This window comes from Balaenoptera musculus, chromosome 2 (assembly GCF_009873245.2).
Source record: "Balaenoptera musculus isolate JJ_BM4_2016_0621 chromosome 2, mBalMus1.pri.v3, whole genome shotgun sequence".
NCBI classification, from domain to species: domain Eukaryota; kingdom Metazoa; phylum Chordata; class Mammalia; order Artiodactyla; family Balaenopteridae; genus Balaenoptera; species Balaenoptera musculus.
Genome location: NC_045786.1, coordinates 87,883,337 through 87,907,421, shown reverse-complemented (window position 1 = coordinate 87,907,421; position 24,085 = coordinate 87,883,337). Strand labels below are relative to the sequence as shown.

General features: G+C 55.3%; 1 protein-coding gene across 1 annotated transcript; it reads left to right on the top strand.

Annotated features, from left to right (window-relative positions):
* The first annotated feature begins 452 nt into the window (after window positions 1-452).
* DUOX1 (dual oxidase 1) lies at window positions 453-23,955 on the top strand. The gene is given in 25 exon segments (XM_036841696.1): window positions 453-715; window positions 826-992; window positions 1,379-1,439; window positions 1,589-1,685; window positions 3,083-3,173; window positions 4,213-4,315; window positions 4,558-4,730; window positions 6,608-6,783; window positions 6,994-7,112; window positions 7,704-7,841; window positions 9,398-9,558; window positions 9,561-9,599; window positions 10,256-10,441; window positions 10,862-11,063; window positions 11,246-11,434; window positions 11,437-11,475; window positions 12,155-12,254; window positions 12,527-12,576; window positions 14,037-14,164; window positions 18,213-18,366; window positions 18,787-19,019; window positions 19,268-19,426; window positions 20,561-20,716; window positions 20,869-20,997; window positions 21,676-23,955. Coding segments are annotated over 25 exon segments (3,228 nt in total). The 5' UTR covers window positions 453-660; the 3' UTR covers window positions 21,799-23,955.
* Window positions 23,956-24,085: the final 130 nt, after the last annotated feature.

Below are 24,085 nucleotides of genomic sequence, written 5' to 3'. Positions count from 1 at the left end.
CAAGGAGAAGACCAAACTTAAAACGAAAACAGTTTGGACGAAGGCTTGGGAAGGGGTGGGGAGATCAAGGCTTACATTTGCCCATAATGGCTTCTGAGTCTTTTGAAGCTTCAAGGGAAGGGGGTGGGGGGTCTAGATACACGGCTCAGTGGCCCTCAGCTGGCCCTCCCACGCCCTCCCCCATTGCGGGCAGGCTACCACGTGCTCTCGGACCTGGTGAGCGTGGAAAAGCCTGGCTGCCCGGCCGAGTTCCTCAACATCCACATCCCGCCCGGAGACCCTGTGTTCGATCGCGACCAGAGCGGGGACGTGGTGCTCTCCTTCCAGAGGAGCCGCTGGGACCCGGAGACCGGACAGAGCCCCAGCAACCCCCGGGACCTGGTGGGCGGGGCAGGCGGCTGGGGGTGGGGCGGGGGCGGGACCTGAGGCAGCTGAGGAGAGGCAGCTGAGGAGAGTCTCCCATACCCAGCACACCCGCAACGGCCGCCCGGCCCTTGCCCGCCCTGAGCCGCCTCGGCCACCCGACCCCCAGCTCAGCCTCCCGGTGTCCCCGCAGACCAACGAGGCGACGGGAGCGACGAGCTGCGGAGCTTCTCCGGGGGGCAGCTGGCGTCGGGTCCCGACCTCGCCTTCCCCCGGGACGCGCACGACCCGCTGCGTATGTGGACGGCGCCCGACCCCGCCACGGGACGGCGCGGGCCCCGGGGGCTGTACGGTGAGGCGGCGGGGGCGCGGGCGGGGGCTCGGGCGGGGGGCCGGCGAGGTGCGCCCCCCTCGGGCCCACCCGCGCTCAACTCCTCCCCTGCGTCCCCACGGCGCGGGCAGCCTTCGGGGCGGAGCGAGGGAACCGCGAGCCCTTCCTGCAGGCGCTGGGCCTGCTCTGGTTCCGCTACCACAACCTGTGGGCGCAGAGGCTGGCCCGCCAGCACCCGCTCTGGGGGGACGAGGAGCTGTTCCAGCACGCGCGCAAGAGGGTCATCGCCACCTACCAGGTCGGTCGCGCGGCCCTTCCCGCCCCCCACCCCGTCCCGGTCCCCGGGAGACTCCGCTGCCCCGCACAGCCCTCCATCCTTGGACAAGCCCACCCAGCAGCACCCCTCCCCAGACAGCTATGTCTAGGGAAAGCCCCTGAGAGTGATAAGGAGGCAAAACGCCACTTATACCAGAGGTTTTCTCGTGATTGTTATTTAGCTGCCCCCCCCCCGCCCTCGTTCCTCGTGGGCAATGGGAACCTCCACCCCTCTCCTGTTTGAGTGTCTCTCCCGTGACTGCCACTGCCTGCTCCTCGTCTCCCACCTAAGCCTTCCTTGAGCTCAGAGCCCTCGTGGCCTGGCTGCTCCAGCGCTGGCCTCCCATTTCCCCCTCTCTTGACCCTCAGAACATCGCGATGTATGAGTGGCTGCCCAGCTTCCTGCAGCAAGCACCGCCGAATTACACAGGTGAGGGAGTTGAGGGAACACCTGGGCTGAGGGGGGGTTTGGGGAGGGGGAGGGGGTCAGGATCCATAGGACAAAGAAGACAGGTGGGTTCATGTGACGAGAGTGTGTGAGGGTAAAGAGCCTATTTCTCTTCTTACCCCTGTGGACAGAGTACCGCCCTTTCGTGGACCCCAGCATCTCTCCGGAGTTCCTGGCGGCCTCTGAGCAGTTCTTCTCCACCATGGTGCCCCCTGGCGGCTACATGAGGTGAGGGAGGGGCTCAGATGTTTGTGTGTTTGGAGGGGTGGAGGTGTATATTGAGAAAAATCTGCCTCAGGAGCCCTCAGGACAGGCTTATCAATCAGAAGTGTGCCCATTCCCCAGGGAACAGTGAATATGGAGGGAAAGAAGAACAACAGTTGTTTAAAAAGATACATCATTGTGGTTTTTGAGCACCTTAATGTCCACTTTTCTGCATCTGTTTTAGATATTAATCCTCCAATTAAAGACGGGCTAATTGAGGTTCAGAGGGTGAGTCACAAAGCCTGCAGGTCTGAACTTCAGGTGTTGACACTACACTGGGGATATTTTTAGCTATAAGGACAGGAAGTGGGGCTTATAAGCCTTTGGAGGGAATTACAATAAAAATGTGTGAGAGCTGAAGAAAAGTATTGACTCCAAAATAATGAAAAGGAAACTTAAAGATATACATATTAAAAGTATATAAAATAAAGCATGCCAGTCTATTTTTTTACAACTGCATTATAAGTTAAAACAGTTCATGGATTAGATTATTTTTACTCTGGACCAATTTCTGGATATGGCTGATGATGGCCAAGAAATTGTAGTAACTGAGTTATCCATAGACAAGTAATTTCAAAAGAACGATTAATAATCCTTTTTAAAATGTTTTAATTTACATATATAAAAATATATATAAGGAATGTTGCCCACCATCCAGTTCTACAAGGATCAGGTCATTAGCCACTGCAGTCGCCTTCTAACAGTACACCCTGAAAAGGAATTCAGGACAAAAATCAGGATAAGACACTCGGTGCTTTGGGAAAACAAACCCCTTAGATAGTTAGAGATATCTCAGGAAAAAATTTTAATGGACCCAGATTGTTACATCTTCCCATACATAGAAAAACACAAAAACCATTTACTGAGGTATCTGATCCTTGTGACCAGCAGTAACCTTTTACAGAGATGTACGTTTGACTGCACCCATTCCCTAGCCCAAATCCTATATATACTGGGTTCTCCCCCTACCTCTTTGGAGCAGTCCCCTCAGAGCTACTAAGAGGCTGTTTCCTGGCCTATAGTCCTCAGTAAGGTTCCTGAATAAAACTGAAACTCACAACTCTTATGTTGTGCATTTTTTCTTTGAGTTGACAGTTTATCTCTATCTCTTGATCTATTGAGAGAGAGAAGAAGAAGAGAGAGAGAACGAACATGGTAAAATAAGGGATACACTTTTAGACGTTTGGTCTGATGTGGGGAGAGGGGCCTTCCAAAAATTCAGGTTGTTCAGGACCTACCCTGACCACACACCACCTCAAGGAAGCAATAGCCTGGGCCCTTGGCTCTAGCCTTGGAGACCAGAGCTGATGCCTGACATTAGGGCTTCATAGCCTCGGTCACCACTGCTCCTTGCGTTTCAGAAATGCCAGCTGCCACTTCCAGGGGGTCATCAATAGGAACTCAAGTGTCTCCAGAGCTCTCCGGGTCTGCAATAGCTACTGGAGCCGAGAGGTCAGGGCTGGGGGCACATATGTGGGTGTGTGTGTGTTGTGGTGTGTGTGTGTGTTTGTGTCTGAGGGTGTGTGGTGAAGGGGGGCAGTAGGACTGAGGCAGCCAGCTGGGATGGGCTGGGGTAGAGGAAGCAGTCTGGGGCACCCCAGCCATCTCCCCTACCAACTGTCTGAGAAGACCAGGTAGCTATACACCGTCAAACGTCAGTCCTCCATGCCCCTCAGGGCTGTGTGAGGCACAGCAGGGGCCTGTGCAGATGTGGCTCTACATCTATCACTCCCTTCTAGGTTTTCCTTCTCCCTTGACAACTCTGGGTCCCCTGTAGGCAATGGAGTACCCCAGCCATCCCAGCCCCCAAGGAAACTTCCCAGTTAGACACACCAGGGCAGTGTGTGAATGTGAACGTGTGGGGAGGGCAAGGTGGAGAGAGGAATTCTGAGAGATTACCAGGAATCATCTGTCCAGGCCAGTATGGGTAAAGAGCGTTGACCATTAATTTAAAGCAAAATCAGATAACGTTGTGTAGAGTGTTCATAAAGGGGGAAGGCGGTGGGAGGAAAGAGGGAAGAGGCAAGCATAGAATCAGTCATGGAGCTGAGATGAAAGAGACCTCAGTGTCCTGCTAATACCTTTTTATTATTTTACTTATTTTATTTGATTAATCCCTAAGGCCCTTTTTATTAAGGGCAGGACACTGAGTTTGGAGAGGTCCTGTCACACAGCTGGTTACTAACCGAGCAAGGACCAAGACCTAGATCTAGTGCCTTTGTCAACCATACCGTCGAGTTTCCTAAAATAGAAGCAAAGTTTTCGGTTCCTTGTGCTTGTGGAGACCTGTGTCCTAGCAGCATGAGCTTTGGATGGGGACACTGCACACCCTGAGTGGGGAATCAAGCTGTAGAGGAGCACTGGCCCCGCAGTTTGGGAGCAAATAGCAGGACTCGGTGGGCCCAGGACATGAACTGTGGGGTTGAGGGAGCCTGGCTGCCCAGCCGCTGGCCTCATTAGCCATGCCCCTCTCTTGTCCCCACCCCCAAAGCACCCAAACCTACAAAGAGCTGAAGATGTGGACTCGCTGCTGCTGGGCATGGCCTCCCAGATCACTGAGCGAGAGGAGCATGTGGTGGTTGAGGACGTATGAGGTGAGGCTGAGGCTGTCCCTGCAGGCTGTGTATGCCTGGCCCCTGGGAAGAAGTTCAGCTGGAGCTCCAGAGTTGGGCAGGGAGGGGTGCCGAGGGCTGGGAGCCTGCACTCTCTCGCTGCTGAGAGAGCTTCTGACCTGCTGACCATGTCTCCCTCTGTGTGGCTCAGGTCCCCCTGGGGCTGATTGGAGCCTGGGGCATGGGCTAGAGGAGCTCCCTCAGACTTGGTGTCTCATCCCCAGATTTCTGGCCTGGGCCACTGAAGTTTTCCCGCACAGACCACCTGGCCAGTTGCCTGCAGCGGGGCCGGGATGTGGGCCTGCCCTCTTACACGAAGGCCAGGGCAACACTGGGCCTGCCTCCAGTTACCAGATGGCAGGACGTCAACCTTGCACTCTTCCGGAGTGATGGCACTGTGAGGAGGGGTCAGGACCCAGAGGGCAGGGTGGGAGGTCCAGGGCACACTGGCTTGAGACACGGAAGATGGGCGGCGAAACACATGCATCAGAGACAAGCACCTGGTGACAGGGGCAGGGCCCACCCAGGTGGCTTTTCCCAGTATCACACACCAGGATGGAGGTTACCAGACCACCAGGATTAGGCTTTAGACTCTGTGACTCTGCAGATCCAGCGAATGTTTATTGAGCATCTGTTGCATGCCAGGCACTTAATAGGGTTCATCTCATTTACTCTTCGCAACAACTCCCTAAATGGGTTTAGAAGGTCCTTGACTCAGGGACAAACTGTACTTTCATGCACCAATATTCAAGCTGCTTTTGGGGAGTCAGCTGTCATACCCTGAGCTATCCCCTGGGCAAATGGCATTGCCTGCCAGCCAACAGACCAGTTTTGGCTGCCTTAACATCTTGGCACAGTATTGTTTCTACAAGTGGGTGCCTATTTTATTGTGTTTGCCCTTACTATTTTATAACATTGTTGGAAAGTGGAGAATTAAAGGCTATAAAGAAGTGATATGTACATGAGACTTGTAACCTTTCATAAAATCAATAGGTAGATAGGAATCACCAGCTATGCCAAAGGTAGCAAATCTTTAACTTTGGACTTCCCTGGTGGCGCAGTGGTTGAGAATCCACCTGCCAATGCAGCGGACACGGGTTCGAGCCTTAGTCTGGGAAGATCCCACATGCCATGGAGCAGCTAAGCCAGTGCGCCACTACTGAGCCCACGTGGCACAACTACTAAAGCCTGTGCACCTAGAGCCTGTGCTCCGCAACAAAGAGAAGCCACCACAATGAGAAGCCCACGCACCACATCGAAGAGTAGCCCCCACTCACCGCAAATAGAGCAAACCTGCTCGCAGCAACGAAGACCCAACGTGGCCAAAAATAAATAAATAAATAAAATTTAAAAAATATTTTAAAAAAGAATCTTTAACTTCAGTTGGGCCTCATTGGAATTAAGCTGGTCAAGTGCTTATTTATATATTGTAGAGAGAGCTTCCCTGGTGGTGCAGTGGTTAAGAATCCGCCTGCCAGTGCAGGGGACATGGGTTCGAGCCCTGGTCCAGGAAGATCCCACATGCCACAGAGCAACTAAGCCCGTGAGCCACAACTACTGAGCCTGTGCTCTAGAGCCTGTGAGCCACAACTACTGAGCCCAAGTGCCACAACAACTGAAGCCCACGTACCTAGAGCCCGTGCTCCACAACAAGAGAAGCCACCGCAATGAGAAGCCGGCACACCGCATCGAAGAGTAGCCACCACTTGCCGCAACTAGACAAAGCCCGCGCAGAGCAATGAGACCCAACTCAGCCAAATATATATATATATATATATATATATATATATATATATATATATATATATATATAGTGGAGAAAAGAACTAAAGTAAAGGTCAGGTAGACAACACTGCTCATATACTGTTGAACACTGTCTCTAAAAGGCAATGTATATGCAGGGATTTGATTTTCAAAAACTTTTTTTTAACCTCTAAAGAATAGAAACTTTTTCTAACACATCATTCTACGATTCAACTTTTGTGCTAATTTTGACTCTTCAACTTTCATACCTTTTCAAGAACAAGTAACATAGGGGACTGACTGTCTGTTTTATTCCAGCTATATAAAATAAGCAGCTGAATCTGTGAGAGAGTTCTCATAAATGAGTTAACTTACAGAGAGCACTCAGAGCAGTGCCCAGGGCATAATAAGTGATGACTTGTCCCTGTCATTTATTATGATTATCCCTGGGGCTGATCTCTGGGAGCAACCTCTTGGCTGGAGGGCAGGTACCGGGTCTTTGCACTCACTCCTGTCCCTTCTTGGCCCCAGGTGCTGAAGGCCACAGCTGCCCTGTACAACCAGGACCTGTCCCGGCTGGAGCTACTCCCCGGGGGACTCCTGGAGAGCCATGGGGACCCTGGACTCCTCTTCAGCACCATCGTCGTCGATCAGTTTGTGCGACTGCGGGATGGCGACCGCTACTGGTTTGAGAACAGCAGGAATGGGTGAGGCCTGCCTGGGTTCCCACCTCAGACCCTACCTTGGCCTGGGCCGCAGACCCTCCGCCTGTAGACAGCCCCATGGGCCCTTGATTCCCAGCTGGCCCACCTCTCCCTCCCCAAGCTCTCTGGATCTTTTCCTGCGTCTGGGTTCCTGGGCCTGGGAACCTGCATCTCTCTCCCACCTCAACAGCTCCCCACCTCTCCCACCCCCAGGCTGTTCTCTGAAAAAGAGATTGCAGAGATCAGAAACACTTCCCTACAGGATGTTCTAGTAGCTGTCACCAACGTGAACCCTGGTGCCCTGCAGCCCAACATCTTTTTCTGGCATGCTGGTGAGTGGCCGGGGGGCCACTTGGCAGGGTTTGGGGTCTGGCGCCTCATCCCTCCTCAGCTGTGGGCTCGGTTCAGTGTGGCTGGATAGTAGACTCCAAGGGGGGGCGTGAGCTATGGTTCTGCCCTTGGGAACTTTGGTTCTGGGCACCAAGGTGGCCACATACAGCTATGTACGGTCCCTTCTGCACAATTCCACCAGGTGCCCAAGCGAGGGCAGGACTGAGACGCAGAGAGACCTGGTGAGGAGGCTCACATTTGGCCAGGATGGTTGTAATATTAGGAGGGCCGAGTGCAGTGAGACTATCCTAAGGATATCTAATCCCACTGCAGTGATGAGGAAAGGAAGGGCTGTGTGTGTGTGTGTGTGTGTACATATGTACGTGTGATGGAGAGACAGGTTGAGCTTCATTTTTTATTCCACCTGTTACCCTAGTAGGCAGATGCCACATTCTTGGTACAATGGCAGGGGTAAGAAGCCCCCTCCCCTCTGCTCCCCAGAACTCTTTCTACCACCCTAACCTCCTCAGTGATCCTGTCCTAAAACTTGTGGCCCAGCACCCCCAGGCCTGTAGCTTCCTCTGTCTCCCCAGGAGACCCCTGCCCGCAGCCAAGACAGCTCAGCACAGAGGGCCTGCCAGCCTGTGCTCCCCCCGTCTTGCGGGACTATTTTGAAGGCAGTGGATTTGGCTTCGGGGTCACCATCGGGATCCTGTGCTGCTTCCCCCTGGGTAAAAATGATGGGCAGGGTGGGGCTGGGTGACAGGTGTAATCTGGGTGGTGGGGTTGGAGTGTTTCCAACTATGACAACCAACCAACCATGCAGAGTACTGTTCCTCTGAGCAGATGAAGAAAACATCAGAGCAGGAGGGACATGAGAAGTGTCTAACCTGCACGTAAGTCAGCTCCAGGGAGAAATGTCTTCCTGTTCTTCTGGGGTCCCCCAAAGGGCCCAGATTGGTCAGGAGCCATGGGCAATCCACAATCCACAGCAATTTGCAGGAGCCTGGGCCTGGGAAGCTGTCAGAGGCAAATCCCTGCTTGAGAACCAGGGCTGGGATGTAGTTGCTGGGGCAAAGGCTTGGGACTTAGTCTTTGCCATGGCTGTGTGTGGGTCGACCTGCAGACTGGCAGAGTGGGTCCAGTCTCTGGCACAAGGACTCTGGCCTCAGTTTTTGGCTGGAAAGGGATCTGAGTGATGGAAGCAGAGGAGGCTGGGCAGGCACCTTAGATGCTACCCAAAGCTTCCCATGGGATGCAAAGCAGCTCCCCCCAAGGAAGCTTCATAATTTGAGACAATTGAATGGGTAACCTAAGAGGTGGGGAAAGCAGGGAGTCTTGCCAAGGAAAGGAGCCTGGGAAAGAAGCCACTGATCTCTCCAGACCCTCACCTTCCTCTGAGCATCCCGCTGCCTCTGCCCTCTCAGTGAGCCTGCTCAGTGCCTGGATTGTTGCCCAGCTCTGGAGGAGATATTTAAAGAGGCTCCAGGGCCAGAGCCGCCAGAGCAGCATGTCTGAGAAGCTCGTGGGGAGCATGAAAGGTAGGCCTGGGGCTGGCCAGGGTGCGGGTGGGGAGGACGTGACTCCAGGCTACATCCCCCACCTCCCTCAGCAGCCTCAGGCAAAGGCCTCCCTTTTCTAGGCCTCCAGGCAGGCCAGGGCAGGCGGAAAGAGCCACAGGGGCATTAGGCAGAAGTTGGACCAGGAGTCCTCTATCCTCCCTAGCTCCTCCTAATGGTCCTAAAAAAAGAGAATGTGACTGACTGGCGGGGAGGAGTCACGGGACCCTGCCTACATTTCACAGGCTTACTGTGATGCACAAATTCCCGAGAACTGCTGCTTTGTGGTGTCTCACACTGGAATTTCAGGCAACAGAGAAGTCATTAATGAAGGTCTAGAGTCGCACTCATTGAGGATTAGAATCTTGGTTCCACCCCTACGGGCTACTGGACTTTAGGCAAACTTTTTAATCTCTCTAAACCTAGTTTTTCTTATCTGTAACATAATAATAATAATAGCACTTACCTCATAGATTTATGAAGGTTAAATAAAGCAGTTCATGCAAAGCACCTGGTACAGTGTGGACACATAGTAAACACTCAGGACATGGTAGTTATTACGCTTCTCACGGGCTACAGGCACAGCAGGACTGTCGGGGAGGGGACGACCTTCAGGACCCAAGAAAGGACAAGGAGCTTAGAGGTCTTGGTCTTCCTCCAGCCCTGAGCCGGCCCTCTTCCTCCCCGAGGCAGGGGGCCCCAGCTGACCCAGCCCTGTCTCTCTCCAGCCTCAGAATGGCAGGGCCGCAAGGAGCCCTGCCGGCCTGTGCTCGTGCACCTGCAGCCCGGGCAGATCCACGTGGTGGATGGCAGGCTCTCTGTGCTCCGCACCGTCCAGCTGAGGCCCCCGCAGCAGGTCCACCTCATCCTGTCCAGCAACCGCGGGGATGCCGTGCCCTACTGCTCAGGATCCGCAAGGAGTATGACCTGGTACGGCCTAGCCAGCCCCTGGCTCCTTGTCCACAGCCACAGCCATGGAGGCAGCCGAGTGGAGGGGCGGGAGCCCTGGGCCAGGCAGGGTTTCTGGCTTCTAGTCCCCAGCTGTAGTACCAGATAGAGAAACTGGAACACTGTTTTCCTGCTCTGAGCCTGCTGGACGACACGGTCTCCACAGTCCCTTCTTACTCTTGCAGACAGAGTCTGCCTCCTCCCTTTCTAAGGGCGCCCTGGCAGGTCCTAGCTGAGAGTACTTAGAAGAGGCTGGGCCCTCTTTCCTATGCCCTGATTGCAGGATCCAGTGAATTGTTAGGGATTCCGGAGGGGAGCTCAGTCAGGGGCTGACCTTCGGCTCTGACTCTGTCTGGCTCTGGTCCCCTCCATCCTCTGCCCTTCCTGCCTTCCCCTCCCTTCTCCAGTATGGAATAGACAGGGAAGATGGCTTTGCAGACATGCCTTTGAATGCTGCCTCTGCACCTACAAGCACGCCACTTAACCCCACAGAGCCCAGGAGATAACAGTATCTCTTTTGCAAGGGTGCTTTTTCCAGTCCCCCCCGCCTCCTGCCGCCCCGCAACAAAATTCATGTAAAGCTTGTGGCCTCAAGAGGCCTTGATGCGTGGTTGCTCTCCCTACTGCCCCCTCCATAGGTTCTGCTATTTGACCTGGGGGAAGAGCGGCAGGTGATGCTGGAAAACCTCCGGGGGGCTCTGAAGGAGAGTGGGCTGAGCTTCCAGGAGTGGGAGCCGCGGGAGCAGGAGCTGATGAGGGCCGCTGTGACGCGGGAGCAGCAGAGCCATCTCCTGGAGACCTCTTTCAGGCACCTTTTCTCCCAGGTGTGTATGTGGGATCGGATCTGTCCATGTGTGTCTGCCTGTGGTGGCGCCCTTACCTGTGTGAGGCCATGGGGTGAGAGCTTAGGCAAGGGCCTTCAGAGCTTAAGGAAGTGCTCACCTCTGCTGGGATGTAGGGAAGGCTTCCTGGAGGAAGTGTCCTTTGAGTCTCCATAAAGGGTGAGAATGGAGCTGGTGGAAGTTGAGAGCTACAGACTGGAAGGGGAAAGGTGACCGAGTGACCACCTGCGAGGCCGTCCCCGCACTGACAGCCCACTTGAGGAGTGTGGTATTGAGGAGCCTTTGGGGTCTGAACCCTACTTGGCTTGAGTAACTAGATGCACCTTTCCCCCTTCTAGAGAGCGGGTCCACATTAACATCGGGTCCTTGGCAGAGAGAGAGCCGAGACTTCCTGTCTCCCAGGGTAACTTCGTTCCAGCCCCTGCTGTTCACCGAGGCTCACCGAGAAGTTTCAGTGCAACCGTGGCCACCAGACGGTGCAGCAGTTCAAGCGCTTCGTCGAGAACTACCGGCGCCACATCGGCTGCCTGGCCGTGTTCTACACCATCGCCGGGGTTCTCTTCCTGGAGAGGGCCTACTCTGCGTGACGGCCGTGGCGGGACAGGTCTTAACAATTAGCCACAGCCCTGGGGGTGAGGCCTATTGTGAGTGACGGACAGCCCTGGGGGCGGGGCCTCCGGGTGCGGGAGGGGCCTGCTTGAATGGAGACCGAGGGAGGCTTGTTGCCTGCAGTGGTAGCCGCCGGCCAGCGCCTGCGCTGAGCTCACCCGACTGGTCCCTCCGTAGACTATGCCTTTGCGGCTCATCACGTGGGCATCATGGACACCACCTTCGTGGGCATCATCCTGTCGCGGGGCACGGCGGCCAGCATCTCCTTCACGTTCTCCTACATCCTGCTCACCATGTGCGGCAACCTCGTCACCTTCCTGCGAGAGACCTTCCTCAACCACTACATGCCCTTCGACGCCGCCGTGGACTTCATTGCCTCATTGCCTCCACTGCCATCGTCCTCGCAGGCAGGGCCTGGGAGTCCCGAAGATTCTCTCCACGTCCTCCCGCCCCCTGCAGCCTCCCCCTCCTCTGAGAGCCCCCTTCTCTCTACCTGCACGTAATTTGAGTGTGAGTCTTAGATGTCCTTTCATAGGATGACGGTGGCCCCCGCACTGGTGTGAATTAAGCCCAGGAGCCCCTCACTGCCTCACGCTCTCAAGGCCACCTTACCAGCCTCCCACTGACAAGTTACTAACACTCCAGAATGAGTGCACATAATGTGTGAGCTCTCCCAGGTTTTATGTTTTAAAACATAATTCTGAGGAATTCCCTGGTGGTCCAGTGGTTAGGACTGGATGCTCTCACTGCCAGGGCCCTGGGCTCTATCCCTACTCGGGGAACTAAGATCCCACAAGCCTCTTGGTGAGCCAAACAAACAAAAACACGTAATTCTATGAGAGAAACCAAAGGAGTGAACTTCTAATGGTGTAATTTCAGATGCTTGTGGCTGTTTTCATGGATGGTGTGTATATGGGGCAGGGGAGGAACAGGAGGTTTATTAAAGAATAGAAGTCCAGATCCCTAGGGTCCTTTTTCAGGCCCCCAACTCTGGCTGGCTGGAGTCCTAGAGCTTGGGCTGAATGGGTTGAGCACCCCCAGTGGGCTGGCCCCAGGCTCAACCCCACCCTGTCTGGTCTTCCTTAGTCTTACACAGTGCAGGCCACGTGGTGAATGTGTACCTCTTCTCCATCAGCCCGCTCAGCATCCTCTCCTGCCTCTTCCCCGGCCTCTTCCATGACAACGGGTGAGTGAGTGTGTATGTGTGTGTGTGTGTGTGTGCGCGTGTGTGTGGCCTGGCTCGGGGGTGAAGGGGGTGGAATTCTTTGCAGAAATTCTCTTTGCTCAGAGGAGTGTGTCACCCTCCAAGTTATAGGACAATGACCAGCCTGAGTCCCCAATCCCAAGTCGCAGAAAGGGAGACTGGTGGCTGGTGTGGGGTGCCCCCTCTGGAGGATCCTTTCTGGAGGTCCCAGACATCTCCTCACAGGATCCGTCCTTGCTTTCCCTAACCCTCAGGTCCGAGTTCCCCCAGAAGTGTTACTGGTGGTTCTTCCAGACCGTGCCAGGTGAGAGCCCTCTCTGCTCCGTGAATTTCTGGGCCTGGCTCTGAGTTCCAGGCTCTGGGTTCTATCTGCCACAGGCAGCCCAGTGGCTCTCACTCGGCCCTCATAGCCTTCACGGTGAGCCAGGCTCTGCCCTTGCCCTGAGCGCTCTCCCGGGCAGTAGGAGACTCTGCATTCCAGGCCTTCTCTCAGGAGCTTAGCTGGGCTTCTGCCCCAGTTCTGAACCAGTCCCTCCCTCTGAGGAATGGGAGTGCACCCCTCCACCCCCGACACACACACCTACCATGACAGTGACTTTGAGGAATGCTATGCCCCAGCTGCATAGGGGAGGGGCCAGGCTCTTTGTGGAGCCTGGTGGACACCCCCTCCCCCTCTCCCCCTCTCCCCCTCCATTCTGTAGTCTGTCTTGACAAGCTGTTAAAGGGGCATATTCCTAACTCCCCATAATCACCCATTTTAGAGCTATTAGCTGTGAATCTATTCAAATGCTTCTTAAAGCTATTTATATTTTCACTCTGTTCCCTCCTTGGGGTAACACGTTTTCTACACTCCTTTCTGTGAAACACAGCGTGTTGTTTTTTATTTTTCTTTAAATCCTAAAACGATCGGCTTTGAACTTCAGAGAGTGCTTGCTAATTCCTGCACACTGGGGTTTAGTGGATCAGGCCGTGTTTATGCCCTTCTCTCCATTCAGGACTTTACAGGCTTTGGCTAGATCTTAACCTCTACTTTTCCACACTACAGGGCTCTAATCTTCTTCACTTCTGCCTCTCTCCTCCTTGATCACTTGAGGGGCCGTTATCTGGAATGGCTCCAGTACTGCCCTCCTGTGCACCCCTAGCCTGGGATCCCCTTTGAGAGGAGGGATCTCCCACCAGGTCTGGGCCAGATCCAGGGGGGCTCTGGTGATGAGCAGCGACAGTGTGGTCCCACTCACTCACTAATGGTGCCAGTGCTCATGCTTGGTGCTGTGGCTGCCAGGTAGAGTGCAGCTGGAATGCTGGCCAAGCCTTGACTCCCTGATGGCAGGGCCTACAATGTCCAGAGTTCCACCCAGAGGGCTCAGAGCAGCTGCCCTGTACATTCATTCATTCAGCACACATGTCCATAAGGCCCATGGTGTGCCAGGCCCTGCACTAGGCACTCAGGTGCAGTGGTGAACTAGCCTAGCCTGGTCCCTGTTCTTGTGGACCTGAGAATCAAGAAAGTGACAGACGTAAAACAAGTAATGACACAGGTGCTTGAAAACTAACAATCGTGACAAGGTCCATGAAGGACAAGTAGGGTCTGTTGAGATGAAAGGTACCTGTGATCAGTGGTGTCGGAGAGAGGAAGAGGGAAGGATGCTGGACTTTCCGCCCCCTGCCTGGAGCTGTGGAGTGGAGAGGGGACCCTGGCAGCCTCAGAACAGCCCCCTCTGTGAGGCCCTGCTCCTCTGTCCTTCACCCCATGTTCATTTGCAGGTCTCACGGGGGTCATGCTGTTCCTGGTTCTCGCCATCATGTACATCTTCGCCTCCCACCACTTCCGGCGCCGCAGCTTCCGGGGCTTCTGGCTGACCCACCACCTCTACATTCTGCTCTACGTGCTGGTGAGGGCTTTTGGCTGTGAACCAGGCCAGCGGAGTCTGGGCAGATGTTCCAGGGAGGCAGTGATGCCTGAGACATCAGTTCTCCATCCCCTTAGTTATTTCAAGTATCCTCTTCACTTCTCCGTATCTCTCTCAAAAGGTGGAGATTATAGTATGGGGCTCTCAGGTAGGCTGACCCAATATGCGGCACTTGGAAGACTGACTCCCTGGCATGGGATTTGTAGTAGCAGGCTTACCAGGCTGATCTGCATTCCTTCCAGACACCCCACATCATTTCTGCCCAGCCAATCTTTCCCTACTTTGGGTGGTGGTTTGGGCTCTTGGGTGGACTGTCTGCATTCAAGGGAGCGTCACCTTCTTAAAGAGAAACTTACCTTAAATAGGTTCTGCCACTTTTGTTCTGATCCTGTTTTCTGGGGTGTTAGCCACCCCATCCAGCTAGCTAAGTGCCACCTGTAAAGTTAATGAACTTGCTCAAAATGTCTTCATTGGACTGTTGATAAAATGGATTTTTAAGACTCCACCTCTCCCCTTTCCTTCTTAACCTGGGCCCCTGCCTCCCTTCCTTCACATTCCCTCCCTTCTTCTCTCCTGTTCCCTTTTCACCTTTCCCTGGCTTTATCCTCAGCTGCTTCAGCTGGCTATTTCCAGAGATGACTCTGATCTGTGCCCCTATGTCATGGATCTACTTGGCCTGCCTTTCTCACAGACACAGGCATTTCCCCAGAGGGCACCCTGAGGGCCTTGCTGAGAAGTTAAACCAAGTCCCAATGCTCTGATGTCCCCATTGATGATAGCTTGGCTGCCAGCATTCAAGAAGTGCAGAGCCCAGATGGCTGCCCTATCACCTGGCTCCAGGCAGAACTGCACACAGGGGTCTCCTTTGTCCTGAGACAGGGGAGAAAGGTCATCATTGCCTGGGTCGGGCTGGTGCTGGGGTGCAGTCTGTCTTCACTGGTAGGTAGGAGGATCTGTTTCCGTCCTGCTTGAGGCTCAGCACTTCATGGTTCTGAAGATGACTCTCCAGCCTGGGCTTAGGATGTTTCCTAGAACTGATGACGTTTGTTTCTCTGGAAATTGTGGCTAATTTATGCCTCCCTCCCAACATTCCTGATAATGGGTAGAGCCCTAGCATCTGGGTTACTGTTTCTGTTAGGGGTGGAAATGATGGTCTTGTTTCTGGTGATAAAGCAGCTTTTTTGAACTAGATGGGAGACCCAGAAGAGTGGCCAGCCTGGTTCCCTGAGACCAAGACCGGTTTCTGATTTATCCCCGGTTGTGGGGATCACTGGGGGATCCAGAAGGGAAGTTAGCAGCTCAGAAAGGTGCAGGCCCCTCTGCTGGGAAGTCCTAGCCCCTGCAGCTTGGGGGCGTCTCATTTGGGGGGAGATCAGAGCCAAAGCACCTGCTGCCTTCCTGTTTATCTCAGGTATGGCCACTTGACCTCTGACAGAAAGAGAAGTTACAAGTAAACGACCCCAGTGTGGAGCAGACCCTGGGGAAGGGTGTCCAGGCTCCTGATCCAGGCTGTAGAGGGTGGAGTTAGCACAGCAGAAACTGAGCTGGCAGGCTGTTCCCCAGGCTCCTCAGTCAACCATGACCCTGCAGCAGCTTTGTGGTTTAAAGGTAGAGCCAACACCGAGCAAGGTGTATAAACAAAGGAGTATGAAGTCACCTTGACATTGTCCTCAGCCTGGTTGGATTCTCAGAAAGCCTTGGGGGTGGGCGTGGGCTCCATAATGAGAGAGGAACTTGGGAAAACTGGAGCCAATTCAGAGAAGAGCCCAAGGAGGGCTCTTTGAGTTAGCTCTGTGGGGAAAGTTTCAAGAATTGGGTAACACTCAGCTGGAGGAATGGAGAGCTGAATGAGGAACCAGAGTTCACTTTAACTGTTGTGTGTTGAGGGTCTAGTCTATACTTGCTCTGTGCTAGGCCCAGCAGAGCAGGGGGAGGCTCTAGGCTCTGCCCTCAGGAACTGAGGATTTGCTGCAGAGATAAGTGCCATGCCTGTGAAATGATCAAAATGAACAGATAATACAGGATTAATTGCTGAGCTGAGTGTTCCAGTCAGTCCGTTAGAAGAGCTCATTGAAGGGAGTTTCGTTTGGGCCAAACTGGTTAGAGAAGACTTTGGGGAGAAAGTGGGACTTGCGCTAAGCTTAAGGAGAGATAAGCTAAGGTTTGACAGGGCAGAGTGGAAACTGAAGAGCATTCCAGGTGGAAGGAAGGGCATGAGGGACTTCCCTGGAGGTCCAGTGGTTAGGACTCTGTGCTTTCACTGCCGAGGGCCCAGGTTCAATCCCTGGTTGGGCCAAAAAAAAAAGAAGGAGAGGGCTTCCCTGGTGGCGCAGTGGTTGAGAATCTGCCTGCCAATGCAGGGGACATGGGTTCGAGCCCTGGTCTGGGAAGATCCCACATGCCGCGGAGCAACTGGGCCCGTGAGCCACAACTACTGAGCCTGTGCGTCTGGAGCCTGTGCTCCGCAACAGGAGAGGCCACGATAGTGAGAGGCCCGCGCACCGCGATGAAGAGGCCCCCCCGCTTGCCGCAACTAGAGAAAGCCCTCGCACAGAAACGAAGACCCAACACAGCCAAAAATAAATAAATAAATTTATTAAAAAAAAAAAAAAAAAAAAGAAGGAGAAAGGCATGAACACTGGTGCAGAGGTGGGAATGATGATGGAATATTTGGGGCACAGAGGAGATGGGCCTGGCTATGAATGGCCAACAGGGCAGTAGGTGGTGGCAGGACATGGCGGACCTGTGCAGGCTGCAGCTGCAGCTGAAGGGCTGTGGCTCAGCTGAGAGGCTGCGCCAGGTGGGAGATCATAGAAAGAGAAGAGCAGAGGGTGAGGAAATCAGGCTTGGGCAACACACAGGATTGGGGGTGGGAGAAGGAGCAGAGCCAGTGCGGGAGATAGAAAGTAAACAGCCAGAGAGGGAAAGAGGGAGAACCAGTAGAGCACTGTTGCAGAAGTGGCAAGGCTGGGGTGGTCACTAGAGCCACAGGCTGCCAAGGATGGGAGCGAATGCAGTCTGAAGGGAGACCTCGGGGTCTGGTCACTTGTGAGCCCTCTGTGAGCAGGTCCTGAGAAGACGTGGAGGCGGGAGCCAGACTGACCATACTCAGGAGCAAGCAAGTGGGAAGAAGGGGGCAAGTCGTGTCTGACCACATTAGACCAGCTTGTTGGGGAAAGGACCGGAGCTGGACAATACCTGTCAGTTATTTCATGGAAAAGGAGGACTGGTTAGGTGTTCTTAGTCTCCAAAGGGATCGGGTAAATTGGGGAAACTCCTTCCATTAACTCAATAATTACTGAGCACCTACCGCGTGCCAGGCAGAAACTGATTGGAGCTGAGAGTGTCGTGGCAAATGAAACGGACTCAGTCCCTACTCCTCCAGTCCAGTGGGAGAACAACAGTAAACATGTCCGTGGATGAAGGAACACAAGTATCGCGGCTGACGACAACGCTGCGAAGGGAGTTAACAGGGAGAAGGGGTAGAGAGGGCTGGGTGAAGGCCTGAGGAGGTGGCGTTTCTGCTGAGACCTGAAAAATGAGATGGATGGGAAGAACTAGGAGAAAGGCATTCCCAGCAGAGGGGGCAGCAGGTGCAAAGTCCTGAAGCGGAAAGGGAGGGGGAAATGCTGGCAGGTAGAGGCCAGAACATTGCAAGGCCTTGTGGTGCAATGGGAAATCATCTAAGGCCTTCTGAGCTGGGAATGACATGATAAAACAAACTTGAAAATGTCACATTGGCTGTCTTGGAGAGAATGGATCACAGTGGGGCAACCCAGTGGAAGACCAAGTAGGAGGCTACTGCCTGAGTGCAGGTGGCTTGGTCTAGGATGGTGTCAGGAAGATGCAAATAGTCTCATTAACATAAATGCTTTGGAGGATGGGTTGGGAGAGGTTAAGTTTTGGAGCCTGGAAGGAACATGGCACCTGGTGAGGTGAGAATTGGATGGGCCAATTGGGAAAGGATGCAGGGGTCAGACCCTGTTGTGAGTGTGGCTTGGATCTCAGCTATACTCTTTGCTCTCTCCAGCTCATCATCCATGGCAGCTTCGCTCTGATCCAGCTACCCCGTTTCCACATCTTCTTCCTGGTCCCAGTACTTATCTATATGGGGGACAAGCTGGTGAGCCTGAGCCGGAAGAAGGTGGAGATCAGTGTGGTGAAGGCGGAGCTGCTGCCTTCAGGTACCAACATAGAGGCTGTCAGGGGAGCAGGCTGGTGGTACTGAGGAAGCTGACAGGCCAGGGGCAGAGCCTGGGCCTTGAAATCTCCTGGCCTGGCCCAGTGGAGTTAGCAGGGTCCTTGAGGTGGTAGGGATGAGGGAGCTGGTAAGAGAGGCTCTTTGCCAGGGGACCTGAGCCTCTCTCACAACAGAGGAGGAGCTCAGGCCAGGCTGCTCCTTGTCCTGCTGACCACCAACCAAGTGCTGCCCAGCACCCGCTCAGGGTAGACGTGGCCTGAGGGGAGTAATGACCTCTGATCGCGGGAGGCCTCCTCTGTCATATTCCAAAAGCAGAGCTGAGGCTGCAGGTTGGGGAACTCTCTAGGGGTCACATTGTTGCTGGGTTCAGGACAGCAGCCTCCCACCCACCTCCCCTCCTCAGGAGTGACCCACCTCGAGTTCCAGCGGCCCCAAGGCTTTGAGTACAAGTCAGGACAGTGGGTGCGGATCGCCTGCCTGGCTCTGGGGACCAACGAGTGCCACCCCTTCACCCTGACTTCTGCGCCCCACGAGGACACGCTTAGCCTGCACATCTGGGCAGCAGGGCCCTGGACCACCCGCCTCAGGGAGATCTACTCACCCCCGACGGGTGACAGCTGTGCCAAACATCCAAAGGTGCCCAGACCCAGGCCGGACGCACCACATGCTCCCACAGCCCCTTAGCAGGCCTCGGTCCTGCTGCCCCAGACTCCCCACTGTGTTCCTCCCTTCCCCTATCCAGAGACTGATTCTTCCAGATGATGCTATAAGCCCCCCACTACTCCCCACTCCATAAGCCTACCTGCATTTCCCTGCCTCCCATTTCTGGCTTCAGAACTATGGTGGTAGCTGAACTTAACTCAAACCCACTCCCCTCCCTGCAGCTGTACCTCGATGGACCATTTGGAGAGGGCCACCAGGAGTGGCATAAGTTTGAGGTGTCCGTGCTGGTGGGAGGGGGCATTGGGGTCACCCCCTTTGCCTCCATCCTCAAAGACCTGGTCTTCATGTCATCAGTCAGCTGCTAAGTGTTCTGTAGGAAGGTGAGTGTCCCCTCCTCCCACCAGCCCCTGGCCCCCTGCTCCCTATCACTGTGTCCATCTGAACCTGTCTCCTGCCTCTGTCCTTGGCCTCCCTGGTCTGGGAAAGGCTGAGTTGGCCTGACCCCAAGGGAGTCGGGATATTCCTGGACCCTAAGGGACAGAGTTGTTTCACTGATGCCTTCCAGGCTCTTCCCTCAGTTAGGGGGTGCCCCACATAGGATGTGCTTCTGAGAGGCCCTCCAGGCAGCGTTGGAGAGGAAGCCAGCACTTGAAGCACTGTCGGGTCGGGAGAGGGGAGGGCACACTTGGGGTGGGGCACAAGTGAAACTGGCTCTGCTCTCAAGAGGAAGAGGAGGGGAGGCAGCAAGGCAGGGCTGGCGGGCCTGGATGGCTCTAGGAACACAGCCCAGGCCCTGAGGCCCCTCCACACCAGGCCCCTTCGCCTCACCCTGGCCCTGGTGGCAGGCCCCTGCTTGTCTCTCCGGGCCTGGCAGGTGAGACAGGGCCACAGGAATGCAGCGGGCAGAGGCCCAGCCTGTATGCTGTCAGCACTCAGAGGGTGACAGACAGCTCCCCTGCCCCTCTGTCCGTGCCAGCTCTGTCTCTGCCTCTTAATTCACACAGCCCCGTTTCTCCCCATCAGAAGCTGGAGGTGGGTCCCCCCGGGCAGCTTCCATTCCCCTGGTCTCTCTTTGAGCCCATGCCCATCCACTCCAGGCAGCCAGCTGGGTCTTTCCAGAGGCTGTTCTGTGACATACCCCTTAGCGGGACCCTCTCCCTCTGGGCAGCCTGTAGGTTGGGAGCCTAGCAGCCTGAGCAGGGCCCACTGGAGGGAGTGGAAGGTCAGGCTCCGCAAGAGAAAGCTGCTTCCCACCCCAACAGACCTTCAGCTCACTTGACAGGGTCCTTTCTCATAGCCCTAGGCTATTGCTCACTTCCACTGCTCTGTGCCCTGGGGCAACTCCATCTCCTGCCTCAGAGCATGGCCCTGTGGCCCCATACATTCCACCTGCCCAGGCTATCTGGGGAGAGGCACAAGCTGCTAGAGACCAGAAGAGTTCTATTGGTGTGATGATTCCTGGGGTGTAGGGAGCCTGAGACGAGCTGGGTCCCAAGCTCCATCCCTGTCCCCAGATCTACTTCGTCTAGGTGACACGGACCCAGCGGCAGTTTGAATGGCTGGCTGACATCATCCGGGAGGTGGAGGAGAATGACCACCAGGACCTGGTGTCCGTGCACATCTACATCACCCAGCTGGCTGAGAAGTTTGACCTCAGGACCACCATGCTGGTACGTCAGGGCCGGCCAGGCAGGGCAGCTCAGTGGGTATGTGGGTTGACAGGGTAAGGATGGCCAAGGCAGGTGGGTGGACCACCATCTGGACTAGGAGCTGACCCTGGCCCTGCCTGGCTGTGACCTTCCTCCTCTACTCCCTCCCCCAGTACATCTGTGAGCGGCACTTCCAGAAGGTGCTGAACCGGAGTCTGTTCACGGGCTTGCGCTCCATCAGCCACCTTGGCCGACCCCCCTTCGAGCCCTTCTTCAACTCTCTGCAGGAGGTCCACCCACAGGTCAGTTCCCACCCCATATTCAGGTTTTCTTCACCTTTATTGTTTGGGGTCTGAGCAAAGCTCCCAAACCTGCTCCATAAGGGAAGGAGAATCCATCTCCAGGGAGATTGGTGGGGTAACGGAATGGAAGGGGAGAGGTGTGGGTCACCCTGAGGGGCAAAGGGAGGAAGCAGGCAGCAAGGACTCGCCACCTCTGAAGCCGTGATGCCCTGTCCAGAAGGCAAGGCTCGGTGGTTGGGCTGGTCCTCACCATGAACTCAGAGTTATCCTTACCACCAATACTGTCCAGCCCTCACCCTGGACACCAAGCTAACCTTCACCATGAACACTATGCTAGCCACACTCTCAAAGAAACTGGGCCAGCCCTCAATGAGACACTAAACTGTCCTCAACTTGGACATTGATTAGCCTGGCCCCTACTGGAAACACTGATCTTGCACCTGAAGCTAGCAAATGTGTTGGAAGACGGTAAAGGCTGGAGGCACAGAGAGCAAGTCTACCAAAATTGAGTTAGTTTTATAAACACTGAGGCAGCCCTCACCATGCATGGTACGAAGCAAACCTTCATCAGGAACATGGAATGGTCCTCACCAAGGACTCTTGCTGGTCTTTAACATGAACATGGAGCTAGCCCTCCCTCTGAACACTGAGCTAGCCCTTCACTTCTTCCTCCAACAGGTCCAGAAGATCGGGGTGTTTAGCTGTGACCCCCCTGGCATGACCAAGAATGTGGAAAAGGCCTGTCAGCTCATCAACAGGCAGGACGGGATTCATTTCTCCCACCATCATGAGAACTTCTAGGCCTCCTGCCCAGGGCCTCTGCCCACTGCCCAGCTGAGCAGAGGTTTGGCCCCATACCTCACCTCTAACCTTCCTGTTTCTGGCTCCCTCAGCCGTCTCCCCATTTGCGCCTCCCAACCTTGGTCCAGGTGGCCATGGTCAGTCACGTCATGAGGGTTCAGGGACTCCCAGGCCCGGAAGGTCTCAGCCTGGAGAAATGCAAGGCACTGTGTGGGGACTAGAGGTTGGGAGGCAGGAGAGCTATATTACTGCTTTGGGGCAAAGTGACACCTCTTCTTCCAAAATAAGAAAAAAAATCAAAAGACTGGAGCAGACAAATTGTGTGTGTGTGTGTGTGTGTGTGTGTAAGGGGCTGTGAGCCTAAGGATGAAGTGGGAGCACAGATGCTGGCATCCTAAAACCCCTTCCCCCAAATCTCCTCTCCTCTGAGCTCCCCACTGTCAAAAGGGCTGGCAAATGCCTTAGAGAGGGTAGAGGGTAGACCCACAGAGAGCAATTTACAGGAACCACCTCAGCACCCCACTCTAACAGCACAATTGATCTTCTCTCCCAACTTTTTAAACGTGTGCTGTAGTCAAAACCTGCCCCAGCATGCCTCAGTGCTCCTCAGCTCTTCTCTCCTCTTCCTGCTCTAATAGCCTCTTTTATAAATAAGCCACTTTCCCGCCCTTAGGGTTTCTTTATTCTGCTGCAGGATGGGGTAGGTACTAGCAGAGGAAGCCACTCACGCAGCCAGCTCACCGAGGCTGGGCCACACGTTCTCTCGGAGCTTGCCTGTACCCGCTGACTAAGGGAACCCCTCCAAGGCCAAGCGCCCCAGCTAGAGACCCCTTCCCCTGCTCAGGGGCACCTTTCCTGACAGAGGGCCTCTCAGGGCAGCTAGTGTGGGGCTCCTGAGGCCTGGTCAGGAGGGGCAGAGGGAGGTGTGAGGGTTTCTGGTGACGGTGGGCTGGGCACAAAGAAGGGAGCAGTGTATCAAGACACAGCAGGAGTCTACAGGGAGCCAGAGTTCACTGGCTTGCTCCAGGACCTCAGTTACTCCCGGTCCTCTGAACCATGGGAGGGTGGAGCACCTGTGCCTATATGAGTCTTCTATGTAGTGAGATGACAGTAAGGAGACTGATGAGCACATCACCTAACCTCTTCGGGCCTCTGTTTTCTCATCTGCAAAATAACTGAATGCCCTCCAAGTCTACTTAAGGATAGGGCAATCTCTATGATGGAATGTTTGAAGCAGGACTCAATTTCAAGTGATCCTTTCCACTGTCCCCACAGAATTCTTGCATTCGTCAGATCACATATCCTCGATTTCGAGAAACTAGCCACCGGATTAGAAAATCCAAATTCCCCTGCTTCACACCACGCTTGGGAGTTGCAGATTTCGGTTCTGGAGGAGGCTCTCAGGCTGCCCTCCTAGGGCAGCCGTCCCGAGGGTGTTAGTTCAGCCGCTCATCGGGAGCTTCTGTTCAGCTTGCCCGTGGGAGCGGGAGGGCGGGCCTAGAGTGGTTTGACAGCAGCTCCGCCTGGCGGCCCAGTGGTATTCCCCAGGGACTGGGCCCCAGGCCTCGGCGGGTTCCAGCTGCGGGCGCGGGCTGGGGGGCCGCCAGGGCCACAGGCGGTGTGGCCCCTCGGGTAGAGGCACGGCCAGCAGGGGGCGCGCGCGGACGGCCCCGCCAGGCGCCACAGCCACGAGGGAGATCCGGGCCCGGGCTGGCCGGCTGCCGGTCTCGGGGCCGGACCCATAGGCCAGGGGCCGCGGGAGGCGCGGCAGGACCCCGCTTCCTCTGGAAAGGAAACGCAGTCGGCCGCGCCAGCTTTCCCGCCTCCGCCAGCGCGCGGCTTCCGCGTGGCAGGGGCGCCCCGCTCCCTCCCGCCTGGCGCGCTGCCTCTTTGTCTCTCCGTGGCTCCCCTCCTCCCAGACAAATGGCTGTTGGCAGGAAATTAGATGCGCTCTCGGGGAGCCGCGCTCGTCGGGGCGGCGGGGAGGGGGCGCCGCCTGGCAGGCCGGCTCTGGTGCCCCCAGCCGGGGCGGGGGCGAGGGGGGATGTTTTGATATCTCGTCAAAGGAAGGAACTTGATGCTTCGAAAGTGCTTTTCACAGCCGCCTGTGTCCGCTCCAGAGCTGATTTATAAACAGAATCTGTGCTAGCTCAACTCCCTCCCCCTTCAGCCGGCGGGGTGGGGGTGGGGGGGGCGGGAGGGAGCGGCGACGCTGGAGGCGCGGAAGCGGCTGTGCCTGGCAGGACTCGGTTTATTTATTGCCTCTGGCCCGGAGCCGGGGCGGCCC